The sequence below is a fragment of the Plectropomus leopardus genome, chromosome 2, assembly GCF_008729295.1.
Source record: "Plectropomus leopardus isolate mb chromosome 2, YSFRI_Pleo_2.0, whole genome shotgun sequence".
Lineage (NCBI taxonomy): Eukaryota > Metazoa > Chordata > Actinopteri > Perciformes > Serranidae > Plectropomus > Plectropomus leopardus.
In genome coordinates this window covers 20,081,089-20,103,960 of record NC_056464.1, presented here as the reverse complement: position 1 = coordinate 20,103,960, position 22,872 = coordinate 20,081,089, and the positions used below count along the sequence as shown (strand labels likewise).

The 22,872-nt window shown below is 38.8% G+C and overlaps 1 protein-coding gene across 2 annotated transcripts in view; it reads left to right on the top strand.

Moving 5' to 3' along the window:
* The window catches only part of rad18 (RAD18 E3 ubiquitin protein ligase), an 82,991-nt gene that overhangs the window by 34,026 nt on the left and 26,093 nt on the right, over positions 1 to 22,872 (top strand). Inside the window, exon 13 of one of the 2 annotated variants that reach the window (XM_042504288.1) lies at positions 1,375 to 2,047. The exons of the other annotated variant lie outside the window; for it this stretch is intronic. Within the exon in view, the coding sequence (XP_042360222.1) occupies positions 1,375 to 1,474 (100 nt within the window). The 3' untranslated portion in view covers positions 1,475 to 2,047. Of the gene's footprint in view, positions 1 to 1,374; positions 2,048 to 22,872 lie in introns of those variants that run through there. 2 annotated transcript variants of the gene reach the window in all.

The window sequence follows — 22,872 nt, the reverse complement described above, 5'->3', positions numbered from 1 at the left end:
GTCTCTTGTCCAAACCCAGTGTTCTCACCAAGCAGCACTCTCAGATGGGGAAATCTGGCACAGATGTTTTTTACATGAGGTAACAGTGCCTCTCTCTTTATTGGTCAACATATCTGATTAGGTGGTTGTCTTGTTTGAATTAACTTGATCAATAAAGTGAGAGCACAGAAGTAATAAGATTTCTCTGTGCTGAAATATTAAATCCTGAAGTGTGACTTAATAAGATTAATAAAACATACAGCATCTGCATCTCAGGTTGATCCTATTTTGGCAAACAGTTGACTTTGTACTTCTACAAATGATACAAGTGTCCCAAAATGGAAACATTTTGTCTGACACAGTGCTGGAGGGACAGGCCCTAAGAGCTCTGTGTTAGCACATGCATTGATTTTTCCTTTTAATTGGACACACAAGGTTATATTTAAGTGATTTTTTTCTGGTGTGAGGAAGCATTTAGTCCATTTTAATGTATTTGCTGGAGGGGTGTCAACTAGCCTGCTGCACAAGATAGAGTCAAAATAATTTTTCGATCACTTCAGCAGCGTGATAATCACGTATGAATGCACTCAGGCTACATTCTGCCTCCATTTCTTGTCAGTTAATTGCAGGCTGCAGAATTTATCTCCTCTTCATTAGTTGGTGAAAGTTAAAGGGCTTTTGGTGTTAGTTGACTGTTTGAACTGCTGGTTCCAATAAGCATTCATTTTAACTTCTCATTTACCACATGCACAAGGACTACAGTATTTTGGAAGCCTTGGTTGACCCGATCCACCAGAACAGTCATGGTTTAAATAATCATGTTGGCAGATGCTTCCCCCCCACCATCTCAAATGCGCGTTTACTCAAGATACACGCAAAGGCCTGCTGGTGGATGGCAGGAAATGCGAAGGCAATTTTAAGAAGACTATCATAGATTGATTATAAACAGACTGTATGGCTCTGAGACCGTCTTCTGGGGACCAAAGCTGATGCAAATTCCAGAAATGAACGTCATGGTTGGTATGTAATTTAGAGCCGGATGATTTTTTTTGAATATTGAGTGACTGTGTGCAGAAACCAAGCAGCTGGTGTACAGTAAATGTATGTAATTTAGCAGCAGCAATGTTACTAAAAGGTGAAATGTGTCACTATGAAATAGGACACATTGCACCTGCTCAGATTAGTTTATGTGTCGATGTACTGCCTCTTTAAAGCCTAGTACCTCGTTAAGCAGTATTTTCTTTCCTTTAAGTTTTTTGTTTTAATTCAACAAAATGTTCAGGATGTGAAATTCTGCTAATGATACCACCTCAGTCTTTTTTTCAGACATTTTGCATATTTCTCTCATACACTGATGGAGGATTATAGCTCATCTTTGAAAATTTTCTTTCACAGAGACACAGAGAGGATCTCAGTCCAAAAGCGAACATCCAGCTCAAGAGGAGATGATGCAGCTTCATCGCCTGTGAGTGGAAAACGACGGCGTAAAACTTAAGGAGAGATGAAGGAAAGGTGGGAGAGAAAAAAACATATCTCCAATCCAATTAAATTAACTTTTGACTGACTTTCAGATATATCAATGGTTATCTTAATGCACATTTCTGTTTAGCGTTTAACATTGTTTTTCTAAGCTGCACTATTTGCATAGTCATGATATGAATAAATTACTAGTATTATAATGTATTTTGTAGTCCTGTGATGCATGATGACCTGTAGTCTCTCACCAAAACCCAGTGAGATGATGATGTGTTATGGTCATCATCAACTAATTGTTGCTTGTTATTTTTTAATTTACAGTATGTTTTTTTTCTGTCTCACTCGTAGTATTTTCTTTTACATGTTTTGAGGTCCAATGTAATATACAAGTTTAAAGTGAAATAAACCTGTAGTTCTGTAGAGGCTTTGAACACATTTTTGGGTTACACAATCAATTCATATTCCAACATCAGCTGCCCATGTCCACACAAATAGGTGTCCGAATTTTTGAGCTGAGGCTAAACTTTTGGACTTTTTCAATGTCATGTAACTATTAGATTTAGCAACTTTATAAATGATTCCCAAAAATCCATAAAAATGTACTTCCCTGACCAAATCACTGGATGTCTGTCCATTTGCTAACCTATCACCTCCATCTTCAAATTTTCCTTCAAATATTTCAGCCAGATCAGATTTAGAGCTCAGTCACATGGGATTTCTCTGCCATTTGCAGTTTCAAAGCATGCAGCAAATCTGTAGCTTTCAAATTGATTGTTTTCTTTGAAAGGAAAGTAACCAGGGTCAGTTTAATTCAAGAAACCCAATGCTTGTGGAAACCCCAGGTCAAAGCAAGCAAAAGTGTAAACACTTAAGGAACAAGGGGAGGTGGTGTTTATGTATACGTGCATGGGAGAGTGAGCAGGAACACATTTGGGAGCTGACCTTGATTGAAAACAGAGTTCGCCTGGAGCCTGCAGTCTGAAACATGGTACTCCGGACTCAGTTATCTCTCCCCTCAGACACAGCAGGGACACGCCGACAGATACTGCGGGACTCATACCAGTGTGACATGCTCATTAATACCTCTGATCCCTATTGCATCCTTACGTCTTTCCTATACATTGATGCCGGCTTAATTAACAAGGACTGTCAAAACCGCAGGAGAGGTTTGAGTGGCTCCTGATCCCTGCCTTGAATTTAGATGCAGCGAAGCAGGCAGTGGTATCATAGATTCCATACACACACCAATCCACAGAGACTGCACCCTTTCAGTAGAAATCACAGTCACCTTATTTGTCTGTCTGGGTGGTAACATTGAAGGGGATATTTATCATCTGTCCGACACGGGTGTTACGCAGTTTAAATCTCATAAATCATGACGTCCCGCCACCGTGGTCCTAATCTACATCTGCTCATGTTCCAAATGCCCTGTGCAGCCATGACAGCCCTTTTGTAACCGTTCAAACGTCATAAGAAAGGATAACTAATCTGAATGTCATGGTTAGAGACCAGAAGTCAGAGCAGCAGACCTACAGGGCAAATTCACCCTCCAAACTCAATCTGCATGAACTTCTTGCCCCTGACTACAGCCCGTATTAAGCTCAGCCTCGAGTACGAAATATAGCAGCAGTGTTACCAGCCCTTTAGTGCTTAAAATCTTTTCTTCTCCCCTTCTAACATTTGACAGATTCTGTGTATGGAGTGACTAATTTCTCTTGATTCAGGAATTACCCAGAGGCAAGCATTAAGGGGTGCCTACTCTAACTGGGGAATTTCCATATGTCAGTGTCAGATTTCTTTCTGTTGGAAAAAAAGTTTGACCAAAGACTTTTTAAAATGTGTTTGAGGGAATATCGGCAGCACAATAACCAAAAAAGAGAAATTATTCTAGTCTGTTTAATTTTCTAATGTTTTTTGTATTCCTTAATTATAGAAATAAGAAAACTGAAAAGGTCCTTTGATACAAGTGATTTGTATTTTAGATTTGAAGATTGTTTTAGATTATTTTTGTTGCACAAAATAATAAGATGTGTTTTTCTGATAAAGTTCCAATTTTATAGCCACAGCTTCTTTGGCATCAGTGCTTTCTCCTTTCTGTCCTTTGATACAGTTTTTAAATCTGTATTCCAAAGAAGCTAAAAAATTTCTGTTGGTACTTTGATACATTAGTGTGACTGCCAAGTTTCTTGAAACAAGAAAAAAGGAAACATGCTGCTTGCAATGAAAAGTTTAATTATAGATAAAAACAAGTGAAGATGTCTTATCTTATAGCTTGACCATAAAATACTCAATGCAACGTCCACTTACTTTGGGTTTCTGAAGCTTTCAGTAACATCTCATCTTTAGTTTATGAAATACTCTGACGATTAAACCAGTGGTTCTCAAACAGGGGACCTATAGGGAGTTCTAGGGGCTCCCTAGAAAATAAGGGATTTGTCTATTTTCACTATTTAATTCACTTTAAAAGAGAGTCCAATATGAGTAAGAGTCATAAGAGCCACTGTACTGATCTTTGGCTTTATGTCCTCCATGGTTTTATCCTGTAATCTAAATGACAAATATATAATTCTGGTCTTAATCATATCCTACAACCAAAGTCTTTTCAGACAGAGGTCCCTGAAGTGAAATCTTATCAAATGTGATCTTATTGCTTTCGGGTCTATGTTCAGAACTGCTTCCACAGCAATGGTCTGTTATTCATAGCGGCAGTCTGCTATTCAGATATAAGAGAGTGTGTAATAATGGTACAGAAAATACCAACTGACTTTTATAGCTGGTAAGAGATGAGGTCTTTCAAAGGAGACATCAGCTCGTGTTAGCGGTGTAGAATTATACTTTAACAAAGCCTGTTATGAAATACTTGAAACTCAGGTCCGGTGTGGTTTTGTAAATGATATATGTCTGGAGCTGAGCCCAGTGTATGGAAGAAATGTCTTGGAGATGATGCAACATGCTTTGCAAAGGTCTTCCAAACAAGTCATATCACACGATACAGGGACATGTTATCCTGTTAACACTGACCATAAGCTGATCAGGCTAGAATGTGTCTCATTGTCTTATTGCATACATTCCTTGCTGTATTGGACTCTATGGTAAATTTGTGGCCATGTTGGCAGACCTCCACAATGATAATCCTGCTTCTAATCTTAACATAACACAACGGATAGTAATGATGGTTCTGGACTTGAGAAAAGAGGATCCAGGATGTGAAATGAAAGGAATTTTCCATTTAGAGATTCATTTACAGGTTGCTTATTACAACAGAGCTGCAGTATTACTTTCAAACTTGTGACATATCCAAACTTTCACTTTGTGGGAAGATCTAATATGATCAAGATGAGGCTCTGTCTCTTTTCCTTCAAATGTATCAAACTTCGGTTACATAATAATTGTTTAGTTTAATAGGAAACCTGATTTGATTTGTGTGGTTCACGTAGAGCAGTAGTTCCCAACAACAGAGCTGTGATTGTTTTCCTTCTTGTAATCAAAAAGGAAATAATTAAGACCCATGCCAAATGAATATAATTAACTACCTGGTCGGATGAAACATCACCAGCAGCGGGAAGTTTATACTAACAGACTCAAAGACACAGCAGGAGACAAAGGTAAAGTTCATAGAGATGAGGCAAACTCTTTAATTAACTGAAAGTCCTCAGACAGTATGTGTCCATAATAAACACCAGCAGACTCGTTATAGGGGAGAATACATTGATCTGTTTATGTTCCTGTTTCCTCCTGTATTAGGCATCTTATTATTATGAAGGGACCCAAAGTACCTTTAGTATGCTGACTCTGGCCATTAGTGAACTTCTTGGCTGCTCTCTGCATCCTCGAGGGTTCTCAGATAGGCTGAACTTTGTTTTATCAATAAAATCACATTAATATGCAGGACACTTTTACTCTTAACCTCAGCATATACCTGCTTTAGTTTTTACCTTTGCCAACTTAAAAGAATGACGTTGAAAAGATGCAAAATAATGAAAGACTGTAGAAACACTCCTTACAGTGCTTTCTCTTTTGTTGTAAGTATGAGCAGTTTAATGTTGAGAAGCAAGCCTTGTTCAATCTGTCATTTTCTTGCCTGCAAAAAAAACGGCAGGCTTAAGCTTAGGAATTTAACACAAAGGTGTTGAAAGGATTTTATAAAATAGTATTGTATTAGACTGACAGACTAAATAACAGTCATTTTCAGCATAAAACAGTTTCTTTTTGACAGGAAACTATTCTTCAATATAATAAATGGCAGAATTATTTGCAACTGCAATTAACATTTACCACAAAAGCTTTTTTTGTTGCTTTTTGTAACGGTGGTTCTGAAAGCCCAGACACAGAGTACACATAAATGTCAACTCTTATTCAAGGATTTATGTTTTATAATAGATCGTGAAAGTGATAGATTTAAGAATTTTGTGATGTCTTTTTGCTCCAGGTCCATACTCTCCTCTGAGTTTGGTTTTTGATTAGATTTCACCTTAAGATATGTTGAATTTTGTCAGACATCAAAGAAGTGTTTTGTATTAAGGCAAGGAGGTCAGTGTAAAATAGCTGTGGGGACATCTCCCCCAATATTCAAATACGTCAAAATGTCCCCGCCTATATATTGATAAAAAAGTTCATTTTTTTTAACCACCACTTTCCAAAATAATCATTAGAAAATGTATCAGAATCATAAATAAACTAAAAAGGCTGCAGTTATTTTTATTACCAGTTCTAAATTTACGATGTGCTGAAGTTAAGCGTGTTGACTTTGACCCCGACCCAAAGACCTGCCCAGCAGATTTGGTCTCCCCTAATGTTGACTCCACGGCTGCAGCCTTGTATTAAGGGCTCCTGGATGAGTTATAGAGCTTCTCAGATATTTGAGTTACTGTGTGTCCACACAGCCTTGTAATCTCAGTCTAAACTGTTTTGACATGGTCGCCTAGTCGAAGGATCTGACTCTTCAAAAACCCTTTCATCAGTTGAATTTCATGTTTTCAGTTTGATATAAAACACCCATTGCATCACTCAATTCGAATCTATGCATTTCATGTCCGTACCAGATGGAAGCACAGCAATTTAGTTAATTGTTCCACAGGTCAGACGGGAGTGACATCAATGATAGGATCGCAGGCATGTTGGGAAGATTTAATGTTTCCTGACAGATGCTGGATGTAAACAAAATGCTGAGCAAATGCATAACATGTCCACGATGTGGTAAACTCAATTTATCATTGCAGATTCAACAGGAGGGCACTTTGAGCACAGATGCACACGTTTATGTAAAGTGTCTATTAGCATAAAATACCATGATGCCATACTGTAACATAGCAGATATATAAAAGGCATATGTGTAGATGTCTGTGCATGTTATACAGAGTCTGGACACATTGCTTGCATTGAAACATTTAGCTCAACTTGATATTCTGGCATCTTTGTTCAGATTTGAACAGATTATCCAATTAGTTTCTTGTATAAATAGCCAGTGTCATGTTCAGAGATTTGTGGTTTGCAACAAAATGACTATTATAACAGAAAGTTTCTAAAACCGAAATTTGCATAAATACACTAGAGGACCCCCAACTGAAGTGTTATTCTGCAGTCTTATTCTAGATATCTAAAACAAAATCCTCCATGCTGAGATCCCTTTGAATGAACTAAGATGATCTCTGGCATTTGTGTTTATCATAAACGGGGATTTATTTAGCGTTAGATGATTACAATTTGATGAAGGCATCATAAAATAAGTTGGTTTGGCGCTGGAATAAAGCAGTAAGAGTTGGGTATGTTACTGGATGCCAAAACTGCCTCACAGTCATATTACATCACTCTGACTAATATTAATGTTGTTTATTAGAATTATGAGAATTATGAGATTGACATCATTAAAGTTCTTGGCAATTAAAACAATCCTGTAGTTTTTCCAAGCCCTCCAAGCAATACATCTGCTGAATAGTTAGGTGTTTTTTTTTTTTTTAAGCCTGACCAGAATCTGATTTCTCCTCTGGGAGAATGCAAACTTTGTTGAATTACATTACAAAGCCATATTTGTCTTTATGGGTTCTTCGACTTTGAGAGACATGACTGGGTCGCTCGGCAGCAGGTTGTGTAATGACTTGAGAGACCGTTTTTTGGCTGGAAAAGTGAACATAAACATCTTGCAGCACTCAAGTGCCATGAACCTCCCTTTGGAGAAAAGCCAGCAGAAAGAGACATTTGAGAGATCAATAGACTATCAACAGGGATCGTCTCCCTTTGATATATTTATGCCTGAAGTGTTGAAGCAGTATGGCATGACCCCACAGTTAAACTGACAGTTTTGTGTGTTTTGTGGCTTTTACTGCCAGTTTCAACAACTTCTACCACAAGAATATTTTTTTAAGTCCTCTCCTCTGGGGCATTTTTTTCAGCTGATCCGACGGTGCTTGTTACTATGTTTAATATCATATTGAGAGACTTCTGCTGAAGAGACGTGATATCAGCTAATAAGGCAGACGAGAGGTTAATTAAAGGTGAACTACATTTTCAAGTCTTTTTTGATCATTGAAACATGAAGTTTTCCCCCCTTATAATCATAAATATAGTTAAACCCATCTCATGAATTTAATCTTACAGTACATGAAACCCTTTCAGACGAGTTGTGTGAGGTGACTTTAATTCACATCAAGTGCAATCAAAGCTCTTCATTAATAAGACATTACTGTCCTGTGAAACCTGCAGTATCTATCTCCAAACATGTTTTCATTATCTGGGATTTTAAATGGTTTAGTAGTCCTACAAATCAAAGTATGGTGACAGGTCTTGGAGAGTACTACTGTTTATTAGAAAACGTGTGTATAAAACCTTTAAAGCTCAGGAGGCAGCTGTGAGAAAACTGGTAAACTGCATTCATATGGGATCCAGCAGACGGCAGACTTGATATCAAGTTAGTGGGCGAAAGCAGGGCGGTAAAAATAATGTGAGACCAGCAGAGAACACTGGTAACAATAATGGTAGGTGCGGCATGGTGAATACCAGTAACCATAATTGTAGGCTTGGCATGGTGGTGTAGTGGTTAGCACTGTAGCCTCACAGCAAAAGGGTCCCGGATTTGAATGTTGGGTGGAGGGACACTTCTGTGCTGAGTTTACATGTTCTCTCCGTGTCAGTGCGGGTTTTCTCCGGGTCTTCAGCTTCCTCCCACAGTCCAAAGACATACAGGTCAGGTTGATTGGTGACTCTAAATTGTCCAAAGGTGTGATTGTGAGCGTGAATGGTTGTTCTGTTATGTGTCAGCTCTGTGTTTGTCTGGTGACCTGTCCAGGGTTTGCTCTGTCTCTTGCCCAGTGACAGCGGGGATAGGCTCCAGCCCTCCTGTGACACTGAAGAGGATACTGAATGAATGAATAATGGTAGTGTTAACTAAAGTCAAAATATTTGAACTTTTGCTTTGTAGCTTCCTCAGACAAGGAGAAAACGTGGGTGAGCTGAACAATTACTGGAGATTAATACAAAGACAGAAAGTAATTTTATGTGATATATTTTTTTCCATTCTTTGTAAACAGTACAACATGACTATTGAAAGATATCATCATGCATGGTTTGTTTTAGCCCCCTGCCATACCAACGGTCTGTTTGATTGTTTTTCCTGTGCCTTGTCTGTCTGCTGTCTACCATCTGCCTGTTTCTTTGTGAACAAAGCATTAGATAGATGTGAGCTTACCTGACAACTGAAGCCTGCTCCTCATCTCTGATTGAGGGATAGAGTCTCAAGGCTACATAGCTGCTACCAGCAAAACACACTTGAGTCTGTGACTGAACTCCCACATGATGCGTCAGATTGTGCCAAAAGTGTTTTACACTTCCTGTCTTCTAAGTGGGTCCAGTCTCCACTGCCCCATCCACCAACCTTGTTTTGAAGTGAACATCATGTGGATGGATGACATCAGATTAAAAGCAATACAACACTAGATTCAGTACAAATTGAATCTTCGAACCTTATTTGTCTGCTTGTTTTGCTCTGATTGATTGATAATATCATATCAGTTGTTGCATTATCTCGCGAGAGTGTGTTGCTGAGAAAGAGGCAGATCTGGAGCGATGATTATCTGAAAAATACCATTTTAGTTTCAGAATGTTTGGGAGATATGTGGCTCGTGAAATATTTACTTCTCTGACAAAACGGTGGAGATCAGTGCTCATGTTCAGTCCTCCTGTTGAAGTGAATAGACACAGGAGTGCTGCTTGTCTCCTAAATGGGCAGGACAGAACCCATATTACAGAGACACGGGACATTACTCTAAAGTTCACTGTCCTGTTTCTGAACTGTCGTCTGTGGAGTAGAGTTGTGGGTCATTGTGGAGCCAAGATGTGACCAAAGACTGTATAAAATAATGGGCGTAGCTGCTGTTATGTCAGCCTTTGGTTTGTAGACTGCCATTTTGAAGTCTCAAGTTTGACATTTCTTCCATCTCCATCTTGTTTCTTGGGGGCTCAGATATGACCATATTTGGATGAGAGGTTGTTGGTTAGAGCTGTGCATGAGCGAGGGGTGGATCTGACTCAAAGACTGTGATGAGGCCTTGCAGACAGCCTGTCACTCAAGCAGCCCTGCCATCAAATATGTGTAACTTTAAGCCTTAATAAAATGTAAGCAGGTGAGTTATATAAAAATTCACCCCCCGTACAGTTGTCATGACTTGGATTTGCTATAGAGACCAAAACTATTTTTTATACCAGGCTGTTTATTTCTGCCGTAAAGTTGGGCATTTAAACATGGGGATCTATGGAGATTGACTTGCTTCTGGAGCCAGCCCTGAGTGGCCATTCAAAGAACTGCTGTTTTTGGCACTTTGCATCAGAGTCATTTTTCAGCCCTTGAAAATGCAGCTTGATTTACATCAAAGCAGTGAATAAAACCCAATGTGATCCATATCAGCAATGAAATATAGATCTGGTGTGGCACTGTCCTTTACATTAGAAAATATGACTTTAAAAACGACTTTACCTGGCATCTTTCTTAATAACATGCCACATGTGTTACAATATGCTCTTCAAATAAAAGATGCTAGATCTTTAAAACAGCACACACCATCAACACATTTGCATTGGAAGTGAAACAAAACAGCTTACCGTAACAACTTGAGAACACTGACAGATGATTACAAATCTCAATCCATCCTTTCTCAATCAGCTCATGCTGCTGAACATGGCATACTGTAATTTGTCATACTGATGCTGTTCTCCATTATCTTCCTTATGTTTTGTCGTGCTGATTGCCACCCAGACTTTTCCTAAATTACTTTAAAATCTGAAGTAAGCTATTACAGCACTCTAAATCAATTTGTACTCAAAAAAAGGACCACAAAATACACTCTCATTGTGTGAGCTATATGTATGTTCAACAGCCATTTACAGACGTCTACAGTATCTGAGGTGTATTGCAAAACAGGTGATAATACCATCCTCCTGAATTGGCACTGTTGATATTAAAATAATCAAATCCAGCTCAACTTGCTGTATATAATAGCTGCCTTGCTTTGCCTGACCTTTCTTCACTACGTCTACGCTATTCCAGTGCAGCAGAGTGAGTAATGTTATACTCTCCTGTGCCACCGCTTTAACATATGCATATGTGCCTGCCTGCAGCATTCACATCATGCTTCACATGTGTGGACTGGAATTTATCAACTTTCATTCTGGTTTCATATCTGCAGTGAAATTCAATTATATTTTCATTGTCCCTGGTCGGAGCACATGCTGGTCATTTGAGGCGGTTATTTAAGTTAGTTTGATGATAACTCGGAACACAGTGTACACTCAGAGCCATAGAAGGCAGTGAAGTGAGTCTGCAGCATCTCCTGTGTTAAATTCCTGCAGTCTTATCTCACTTAGAGGAAATAAATTCACAAAGGAGGTTAAGGGAGAACTGCCCCTCTGTAAAAAAAAAAAAAAAAACGTTGTTAAGTTTCTGTCTATCAGAATTATAAGGTCTGTTAAATAACAACACGTCAACTAAGAACAGAGAAAGCAGCACAAGTCTCTGGATAATCCGCAAACACCTGAATTGAAAGAAAACATGTATTTGTGTTTTCCTTCCATGTTTGGCTGTAAAGATGCAGTTGAGTGGCTTGATGTTTATCAGGTTTATCTCTAATGTTCCTATGCTCCCTATAGAACACGCCACATCATTACAAATCGCATCAGGCTGCTGCAACATCTGCCTGCAAATGTCTCTCAGACGCTCTCAGTTCCAGCATGCAGCTCACAATGACTGGAATGACTTTCAAACAGACCCCAGAATTGGACATTTTCATTTCTGTCTCTGCCTTTCAGGTCTCCTTTTCAGAGACATCTCCAGGCATTCATGCAACTGTTTCTCTGCCAGCGCTTTGCTGTTGTACATTTTTTCCCCTTTTCTCTCCTGCTCTCACATCAACATGTTTTGACTCTTTGCTGGCTGTCAGAGCCTGTTTTTGTCTGGCATTATGCAGAGGTTAAGTAGAAATAGAGGTTAAATGAAAATAAATATTCGGGGAACCCAGCAGGAAATTGAAAACACCAGACCAACCATGCATGCCCTCCAGTGCTGAACGCCTTCAGGGTAGATTTTATTGGAGCGTTTTTGTCCCTCAGTTCCACTTACGGACTAAACCATGTCCATTTCGTCTCATGAGGGCATGTCTCATGTTTGTGAGAGTTCCATCACTGGATGGTTTCACAGTAACAAACACACAAATGAGATTAAAAGCCTCCCCTTTGTTGTAGAATTAGCATCAAGTGATAGTCATTAGGCTGATAGCAGTGTTGCTTGAAATAATTAAAGCATTTGGCAAGAAAAAACAGCTCAAACATGGCAGAATCCATTTCCATTTTTATGATTTATTATTTCTGATATCTTTGCTGATAATTAGTGACACTGTGGTATTTTCGTATCACACAGTGCGAGGAGTCTTTGTTCTGGGATTTTTTTTTGAGGTGACACACACTGGGCACCAGCCCCGACATTTGTCAGGCAGGGCGGATACAGCTGCTCATGATAACAACTCAATTATTTCTGTTTATTCTGAACTGTTGTTATATCTGAGTATAATCATGCCTCCCGAATGTGATTTTTTTCCATTGAAGCTGTGTTTGAAAAAAATACATATAACATTTTAGGAGCGGGTTTGAAACATTGGTATGTGTAATTTATCAGCGATCAGATGAGAGCAGTGAATCAATGACATAAGAATGTTTTGGTTTATTTACATGAGTTATATCATAAATACAGGTTTAAACACATATGGGAGATTTAACGTTTTTTTCATGTAATTTTGTGTTTTTTTAATCAATAGAAATGTAGAGATTTGGGTAATATGATGAGTGTTCAAGCTGAATTTCTAGCCATTTTATTATTGTTACAACCAAAGAGCCACCACAATGCCATTTTCAACAGAAGCAATTAAATGGTTTTGCGCAGTGGTGACTCATCTTTAATGATGCGATAATTTAAGAAATCAATGACAATTAAGCTTTAAACTTAAAGGGACACTTGGCCCCTAAATGAAAAATACATATTTTTCCTCCTACCTGTAGTGCTATTTATCACTTTAGATTGTTTCGGTGTGATTTCTGGAAAGATACTTTGCTACTGAGTTTTCATACGTATTTCTATACGTTTTTAAGCTCCACAAGTCAAGTGCCATCTAGTTCTATTATACTGAAAAGAAGGCAGACATCTCTATCGCCAGTATTACCAACACTCTGCAACTCACACCAAAACTAGACCGATAAATAGCGCTACAGGTAGAGGGAAAAATATGTATTTTAGATTTTAGGGTCCACTATGGCTTTAAGTTGAAGTGTGAAAACATGAAGTACCTCTGTAGGCATATAATTTTTTACTTTGTGTCTTTGTTGTTATAGGTCACGCAACAATTTCTTTTTGAGGAGCAATAGACCCCTGCTGGATGTTTTTTATGAGGTTCTTTCTTAACACTTGTCCCCTCAATACTTACGTTTGTTTTTCTTACATACCCCCGCAGCGTAATCCCCATCTATCACATCATTGTGGGGATGGAGACCTGAGGTTAGGCGTGCTACGCCTTTCGATGTGTCCCTCTGTTTCTAAGACACCACAAAAGAAGCTTTGCTGTAGCAAGAAACACAGCAGTCCTTCCAGCTGGTAACCTTTTTTTTTGCTTGCCTCTCATCTGCTGATATGCCACAAACAATTGTTTTTGTTCCTGTTGCCTGTTCAGTGGAGGCTCAGTAGGGTGCAGGAGTGATCCATCTCTTAGCTGCTGTGAATATAACTCCACAGACCGTGGAATAAAATTCATTTAAGAAGTGTTGTGAAAGAAAGATTGGCAGAGTGAGTAGTGGTCTTGAGCTCACTGTAGATTTGTCTTTGTAAACACTCTAACTGAATCACTGCTCAGTGTTTTCCTGGACTGCTGACATTTTGACTGATTTGATTTTATTAACTCCTGCACTGCCATTTTCGTGAATCTTAAGCTGTCTCACCCTGACATGCCCCTGAATGATTTCTGTCAGAGCGTGAAATAGAGAGATGTTTTAATAGAGCCGGATCACAGCACTTTCTGTCGTCAGGGGGACTGTAAGTAGCATAATACGATGGGGGACAACATCACCTCTACGTTAATACGTTCAGAACATTGTGCATGTAATCTTTTCAACGGCTTGTAAATGAAATTGTTCCTTAGAGACAGGGCACTGTGTTCATGTTGTCAAATCTATTATCTGAAAGAGGCTTGTCACTCATGGGGGCGGCTACATAATCCTGTGTGCTCTGACATTGCGACTGTCCACAGTGTTGTTGACCATTTTGTTCTATCTGCTGTGCCTTATCATGCTGTGGGATCAAGAAGGACGCATTTAAACAGGAAATCTCCTGTGCTGCCTGACAGATGCTTCAGGGTGACGTGTCACTTATATCCACAAAGCTGAATACTCTCTTAGCTGCCTCCTTAGACTAACCATGACATTCCTCAAATGGTGCCGTGTGTACATTTAATACGTCTAACAAGGTGTCCCTTTCCCCACGAGGAAAAAAATAATAATAGTAAGTGTGGAGTTTCCGCCGTCATTTCTCTGTAACATCAATCTTAACTAAACAACTGCAGTTCATACATAATGCATGGTTGTGAGATATAGAGTTCACAGTTTCATTGCCATCTGCAGCCAATAAGACATTATTTGCTTTCCGGCTTAATAAAATGTATGAAGGACATCTTCATTATTCTGAAGCCAGAATTTAAATCTGGAACTGAGGTGCTATTTTTATTCCTTTACTTGCCTAAAACTTTTATGACTCATATCAAGGTAAAATAAGCTCATACAGCACAGGCAGTGTAATCTTAATGATTTTGTATTGACAGTATGCTATGACAACAACATTGCCAGGAGAAATGTTGCCATTGTATGTTTCTGTAAATCATGCATGCGTTACATTTGCACGTTATTACTTAGCAGATACGGCTGTGGCAACACATTCTCATCCCAACTTGTCAAATATCGCCGCTTGGTCAGTGACCTTTCAAGTCTACATATGATGTTTCAGGTACCCTCCTGTGTCTGTTGTTGATGTTTTGGGATGCTGTGTAACTTTAAGTTACAAGCATTTAAAAAAACGCTTCTGTTTTCACAGAACAGTGTACAGTGTCTGTTCTTTAGATTCACAATTCAGCTTGATAAGCAGCAATGTCTGTGAAAAAAATTGCTATTGCTATTTGTGGTGCTATCACCGCTGAAAAAAACAGAAACCTGTCGTTACAAAATGTTTCTTGCCTAAAAAGCCAGATCTACAGAAGACAAATCTACAGTGAGCTCACTGCAACAAATGATGATACATATGAAACGCGCAAATGTAATGGATTTGTAGTTTGTAGAAACATGCAGTGCCACATTATCTCCTGGCAAATGGGCTGAGTACGACCACATCATTATAAACCCCTAACTATGTAATGGCTGAAGACAATGTCAAACCACACACAAACATTCTCGTATAGTTTCTCTTATTAAGAAACCCCTATTGCATTTTAACCTAATTTGCTTTCTGAGCTGCAATTCCTACAAGCTACAGCAGCTGCCTTTGAGTGGTTTGGCTGTAACATTTCAATTAATGTGCAGTGCAATGGCATGGTTTGGGATTTCTGCATGGACAGTTTATTGTCTGTCTTCCTGCTCTGTGATATGAGTCCATCCTTCTCTGATCCAAGGAGCCCCTGAGCTGTAAAACTCAGTGTGAATAGAAAAGAGTCTGCACATTGTCAGACAATTCAGGAAACACCACAGTAACTTTACGTCTTGCCGGTCAGGATGTGTACAAAGCTATGAATACAAACAGGACTCATTATGAGCAGATAGTTGTTTGTGTAAACCTGTGCTTATTACAGACTCAGCCTCCAGGGCCCATCCTGCCACTCATTCCTCTCCTCAGTAAATTTTACCCTGTGATATGACGATCTGCAAAACCTTCTCCATCTGCCTTTTGCAAGCCCGGACGCATTGTTTTCTTTATTTGCAGTTCCAGTCCAACTTATTTTACTTTTGTCAGTTAAGACTTTGCCAAAGAGCAGAGCACTGAGTCCTCAAGGACTGTTTGACAGATGCTGTCAGTTGCCTTCATTTTGTGTGGTTAGTGTAATATTTTGGATATTTTAGAGTCGTGAAATCTGAATGTTATACCTTTTATGAATGCAGAATGTTAAAATGGAAAGGCTAAAAATAATTCCACTCCGTTCAGAGCAGGAAAAATAATGATTTCTCAATGTGCTCTCCACACTGAATAGTATCTTATCCTCAGTTGAACTAAATAGGACCCAATTTTATTCTTGCCTGGAAATATTTTTATTCCCAGGTTGCAGTTACGAACCAAGTCAGCATGTCAAACATACACACAAGACAGCCAGACCATCATACTGCACGACCACGGCCACCAAGCCTCACACAGAATTTAAAGAGGAATTTCTTTATAATTTTGAACTGTCAAGGTTAATTGGAGTAAAAAGAGATGTGGTACTGTCTAAAAGAGTATCACTAGAGCTGCAATGATTAATCAATTAATTGTAAACTATTAAATGAATCAACTAATTGGTCTGAGTATTTTTTTTTTTTTTGCTTTCTTTGCTCCTCTATGACTGTAAACTAAATATATTTGCATCCTGGGCAAAACAACACATTTGAGAATGTCATCTTGACAGTTTTAAACCAGCTTTGTATCATTACAGTATGGGAAATGTGTGTAAATGACCTCCCTAAACTTTACTGTCTTGCCAGTGCCCAGATCTCCCTGCTCATGTCCCGGCTCAAACTCGCTGGCTGTAGTGCTGCTCGAACTGCAGATCCAAAGAGTATGAAGCGTATCTAGAGAGAGACCCGCCCATCTCTCTCTGTAAAACTAGGCAGGGTTGATCAAATATAAACCAAAATTCTGCAACTGCATTGCCCATTTCTCCCCTAAAATGTCCTCAGAAACACATATATATATATATAGGACACTGTTTGGATGTATTCTAAGAATTTCTGAACAATAAATGGGTGCCATACTATTTCCTGTACTGTAAAAATAGGGGCTGAAAACACCGAGATCACTAAGCAATGCTGGTCAAATATGAACAAAGATTCTGTTACTGCATTGTCTATTTCTTGCCTCAGATGTTTTCTACACTGTTTAGCTGTAATTAGAGATTGCTTGTTTCCAGGCATTCACCATGTAGTCCCTGTGTCAAAACCACAGATTTATAATACTAACCAGATTCGAGATCCCAAGATGGCACCTATTCAGTTCAATGGAACTGCTCATCTGTGGCATATACCAAAAAAGGTCTGTTGCTATGGGCTTTCTTCAGCAGTATGTGGCTCACTGAATATGCACAGTAGTATTTCTCCCGCTGGCTCTGCCTGCATGTTTCTGCTCTACTCACAGACTTTACATTGTGATGATGTCACAGATTTTGAAATTGATTTTCTCAGCTCAATGAAAATTTAACAAATATAAAAACCCCCATGAATCAAAACTTCGTAATAGAAATTGTCGTAATACACCTTGTTTGACTTTGAGGTGTCCAGTCAACATTTTTACAGACGTCTCTTTTGCAGTGATGGGCAGAATGCTTTTTGGGTTGCAGGGGATTTTTTTTGCTGTAATACTGCAAGTGGCTACTGTGAAAAATTGGAAGCAAGGCTGAGCTGGGATCCTAGTCAAAACAGCCAAGCCCTTATTACATCACCCACCAGCAGGAGCATTTATTGGTCCAGTGTGGTGCAGTGCATTCTGGTAGTTGTGGGTTTTCTACCTCTTGAGCAAAACCCATGCCATCATCCTTTTTCTCTGTTCTTACTGGTCATTTAGCACCAATTTCAAAAGTATTTGTGTCATACTGCATAGACAGCCTTGTTTCATAAAAAGATCATCTATTCAGCAAATTCCATTCTGCTCACGTCTCTCAGGTTATTTTATCAAACTGAGAAGATGTACTCCTCCTGAGTGCAGAGGGACGTATGCTAGAGTTCTTTGTTTACATGTCTAAGATGGATGATATGAGCCCTCCTTTGCACAGTCCTAGCACCACTGAGACGCAGTAATGGAATAGCTTAGAAATGAGCCCTCCTCATTCATCACAGCAGGCTCGGATGGAACGTTGTGACCTTAGGACCTCCAGCAAAATGAATGACCACTTATGGCTTAAATGGCCCTTTTATCCACATGAGGAAGTAATATACATGTTGTTTTGTTTTGTTATTTAATCCTATCTTAGATATGTCGTGGACAACCCAAAGAAACCACCAATGTCAGTTACTGTTTTTTTCTTCTTTTTTTCCACCAGAGTTATCTACATTTCAAAATATGTTTAAGTATTACTTTTCCAGTACGCAAACAGACTCCTGAGGGAAAAACATTTTCCTCGGTTAGCAGCTGGCTGTGATGTCTCATCATCACTTCTAGGATTGAGAACCATACAAAAGGTCTTTGTGGAAAATAGCCTGCTGATTTTTTTTTCTACATCCCTGATGTTGTGCATCTTTTGTATGTTATGCCTTATCAGGGTCATTCATGTGTCAGCCTATCAAATAGTTGCATATTAGGAATTATTACAGTCTTCCTGGAATTAATTATCAAACAATTTAATAATATGTAATCTTATTTTAGGCGTATTGCCATCATTTTTTTCAGTGACTTAATTTAACTCATAAGCCACAAGTATGATAAAAGATCAAGATGTTTTATAAAATCATGGGGAAGAAATGTACTTTGTGGTTTCCCACAGGGCATCTCCTCTAATATGTTTAGTAGAAAATTATAGAGGCCACCTGATGATAGCAGCTGAGCTCTCACCTCTGCCTGAAATCAGGCCTGAAATACATTAAGGTTGAGATGGGAAAACAAACTCGGTCAAATACTGTCCTCATATCACCAATAAATTCTGATAAATACAGTGTGCCATGCTGTAATAAATGATTGAGGTCTAAGTCTTTACCATGGTCATAGTGGTCATTGCCATCTATAATTTCCTCCTGTCAACTTGTGTTGTTTCTAAATTAGTTGGACTGGTATTATTGGCGATAATTTCAGTTGGTCTGCTGATATATGTTAACTGCAGCCGCGGCTGAGATCAGACATCATTTGTAATGCTACTTAGCATGGATAAGACAGGAAATCGGCTAACAAATAAAACCAAATCCAGTTAGCCTACTGCTCTCTGTTCCAGAAGCAGGAGAAATCCATCAGTCAGCATAAGAAAACCAAGCAGAGCTGCTTTGGAGCTGGACCTTCTTAATTCAACAGAGACTTTGAATATGTTTTTTACTGTACACCACATTTTTTAAAACAGTGTTTTTAGTTTCAAGTTTGTCAAGTTTTGCCAATAATATAACATGTTGTTTGACCCTATTAATATAAACAGTGGTACATACCAGGTACATACCAGGTCCCCAAGAAGTGTGAAAGGCTTTGAAGTCAATTTCTTAGTGGCCAAACAATATAATTACATCCATCACATGATTCCCTGTGGCCCAAAAAGATTTGCTTCTCTATCGGTATTTGGTCTAACAACATTTGCAAAGTCTAGAAGAGCCCCATGATAAAATCATTTTATCCCCATCCAAGTTAGCGAAGTGCTAAACCAGAAGTAGCCAGTTTGGCCTGTGAAAGTCTCAAGTGCGCTTGCTCTATGGGCCACAAAATGCAGAAGGAGGACTGACCATTCGGGTAATTTTATATACCATAAAAAATTTCTTGGCTTCATGTACCACTGAGCAACTTTTATAGGAAGGAATGGGGCCCTCCCACCAACACTGTGTCCAGTTATCTTTATACATCCATGGTACATACCAATCAACCAGTGGTACTTACCACAGTATTTATAAGATAGATTGCAACACCAGTCCCTTCATGGATCTTACAAACAACTCAGTAGGAAAACCGACACAAAACAACACAACACTTCTGTCTGACTTTTAAGGTAAGACATTCATGCGATGGTTAATTGCAGTTTCCACACTTTCTTTGACGCATTGCGTGAGAATCCACAAAGCGGACAGACACTACTACGAAGGTCATGGTAGAAACATCAAAGACGATGTGAAGGACGATTGGCACAAGCAGCTTCAAAAGGTGGCCTATAGTATCCACCTCCTAGTATGTCTCCTTAGTGCTGCTAATGAAAAGGATTTTAACACAGTTGCTGACGACAACTGTGTCGGAAAGTAACAGGGCATCATGACCATGAGGTTTCAGTCAGAGTAGTGAGTGACTTGTTGCGGTTTCTCAGAATAGATATAGTCCCCCATCAAAGTATCACAAATCTCCTCTTAAGCATTATCAACTCAATTAAATGTAGCTTGTTGTAAACAAGAAGTGGCATCAGTCACTCCTATATGCAATGTCCAAACTGGCTGCAATTCACCACTGATGTCCAAGAAACTTAAACACAGATAAAGACTTTACCTTATATCTGAGAAACTTGCACTAAAACACTCCACCAACAGGAAACTATTGCTTGTGAAGATGCAGACGGGGTATAGGATATAGATGAATCAAGGCGACCCTTGCACCTCCAAATATTCAAATATGCTCCAAATTCCCAAATGTGTTTTGAATTGTTTAAAACTGAAATATCTGCCATAATCACCTTTCCAGCATATCCCAAAAACTGGGAGAAATGGAGACTTTAACACGGAGCTATTGAAGATAATGCCCTTGAAAAATGGCGGCTGTCTGATATTAAACTAACCGCACTCCGATGCTAGACCAGATATTTTAATATTCTCAAAGCCAAGACTTTGGTCATTTAAAATCAGATGAAAACCAATAATCCCAGAGGCGAATTTGCAAACTGCCTTGTTACTACAACGCAGTACAACAAGCTTTTTATTTATAATTTCAAGGAGACAATATTAGGGAGAGTGGCGCTGAGTAAGACCAGAGTGCGTTTGAAAAAACTTCACAGCTTATCATCATCATGCCTTAACAAACTTCAACAGGAAGCAACACAACTGGGTGTTTTCATCATTGCTGCATTTCAAGCGACTTCTTAGCCAACAGACACTTGTGTCTTTGAGCAACCTGTCACTGTGTGTCCACCGGGGATAGCGCCACTAAAAGTGGTTGTGATTTACAGAAACATTGCTATGTTTACTGCTGGAATTGCTCCACCAAAAATTGCGTTTTAAAATAAAATATGATCTTTTGTTAACCATAACTAAGTGTTTTTGTGCCTAAACCTAACTACACACTAACCACAGCTTTGTTGAAATGTTACGTTTTAATGTATCCGCTATATAACACCATACAAATGTTATGAATCTGTGATCTGTAGTTTGCAGAAATGTACAATTCCAACATTTATTTTGGAGATTGGGTTGATATTTTAACCATCTCAACATATCTGGTGAGGATGCTGACTTTTTTTCTGGGACATGTAACTGTATCCTCAGTCTTTAAATACAATTATCATGTAGCTAGAGGCATTAAGTGCATATTTAAGATTCTGTTGTAGGACTCAGGGCAGGATGGTAGAGAGTGCAAAATGGTGCTCAAATGACTAAAACCGTGAAGAATGTCATTTGAATTTCTAAGAGCAAGCTGAGTGGAGGATTAAGCTCTGAAGTAGTTCTCAGCCAGGGAGAAGCAGACAAGGCTGCTAATTCCTTGCTCAAGTAATGACGCACATTAATTGACATTGACATCTGACTATTAAAAAAACAGACAAAAGGCAAAGATCCAGGTTGCTTTTTCTTCTATCTAAATGTCAACAGCAGCAAGAGTACATAATTGAGTCAATCCATCGAGATCAGAAAGACAGCTACTGAAGTATAACCTCTATTAAAAGTATAACCTCACTATTAAAAGCTACATTATTGCTAAATTCTTACATAATGGACAGAGAGAGAAAGAGAACTGCAACATTCACAGGTTCTTGATATGGAGATATTAACAACTTGAGATGCATGGAAGATTTTGTTGTTTGTTCCAAGAACCTAAATATTTTGGTTGTAAAAGACTGCCATGCTGTCGAGCATACTGGATGACATTTTATATATTCTAAAAAAAACACGAGTCATGAGTTAACTCTGAGTTAGAATCCGTTTAAATCTCTTCATGCTGTGGTTTTTCTGCAGTAGGGAAGATAATAGGGAATGAAATGATGTGAAATTCATTACAGGCACAATGGACCTTTGGCTATTTGAACTAAATGGAAACCCTGACACTAATGCAGAGTGAGCATAATCCTCAGTTGTCATCTTAATAGGTTGATAGAGAAGCAACTAATAAGCTACATTTAATTTGCTAAGAGGATTACTTTTTTGTTTCAACTAAATTGGATTATTAATCATTGATTCCATGCTCTTTGGTGTTGGATCATGAGCAGAAGTTCACTTTCATGACTGTCACCTGCTGTCTAACAATAACTTCATTATACTCAGTCTAACTGTTGAAGCAAGAGGTTGGAAACCTGGGTGAATTGTATGTACAGTAACCCACTCTTTGTCAGACAAGTTATATAACCCCCAACATAAATCTAATACAGGTAAAACCCTCTAATTTCCTGCTAAATCTCAATAGGCTGCTGGATTTAAGGAGTTTTACAAGAGCATTTGTGAGGACACTCCATTTTATTGCACCCTCTTTGTATAATGCAATATAGCATAACATACATGTACTGGACTATAACCCCACTGGTCTCTTATGTGGCATATTTTAACAGTATGTTCCTCCTCTCAAAGACTGCTGTCTGATATTAAATTAAATAGCAGCCTACTGACAATGGATAGGATTCCCTGTGTCTACAGTATACTGTATACACCTATGTAAACAAAATTTGGAGTAAAGGGGAGACTTAACACCTAAATGACCATTTGTATATCAGTTACTCATCCCGTGTTACCTTGAACTTGTGGAGAAAATGTTACTTTTCTGTCCTTCATGCCTCTGGTGTGGGAGAAACCAAAAAC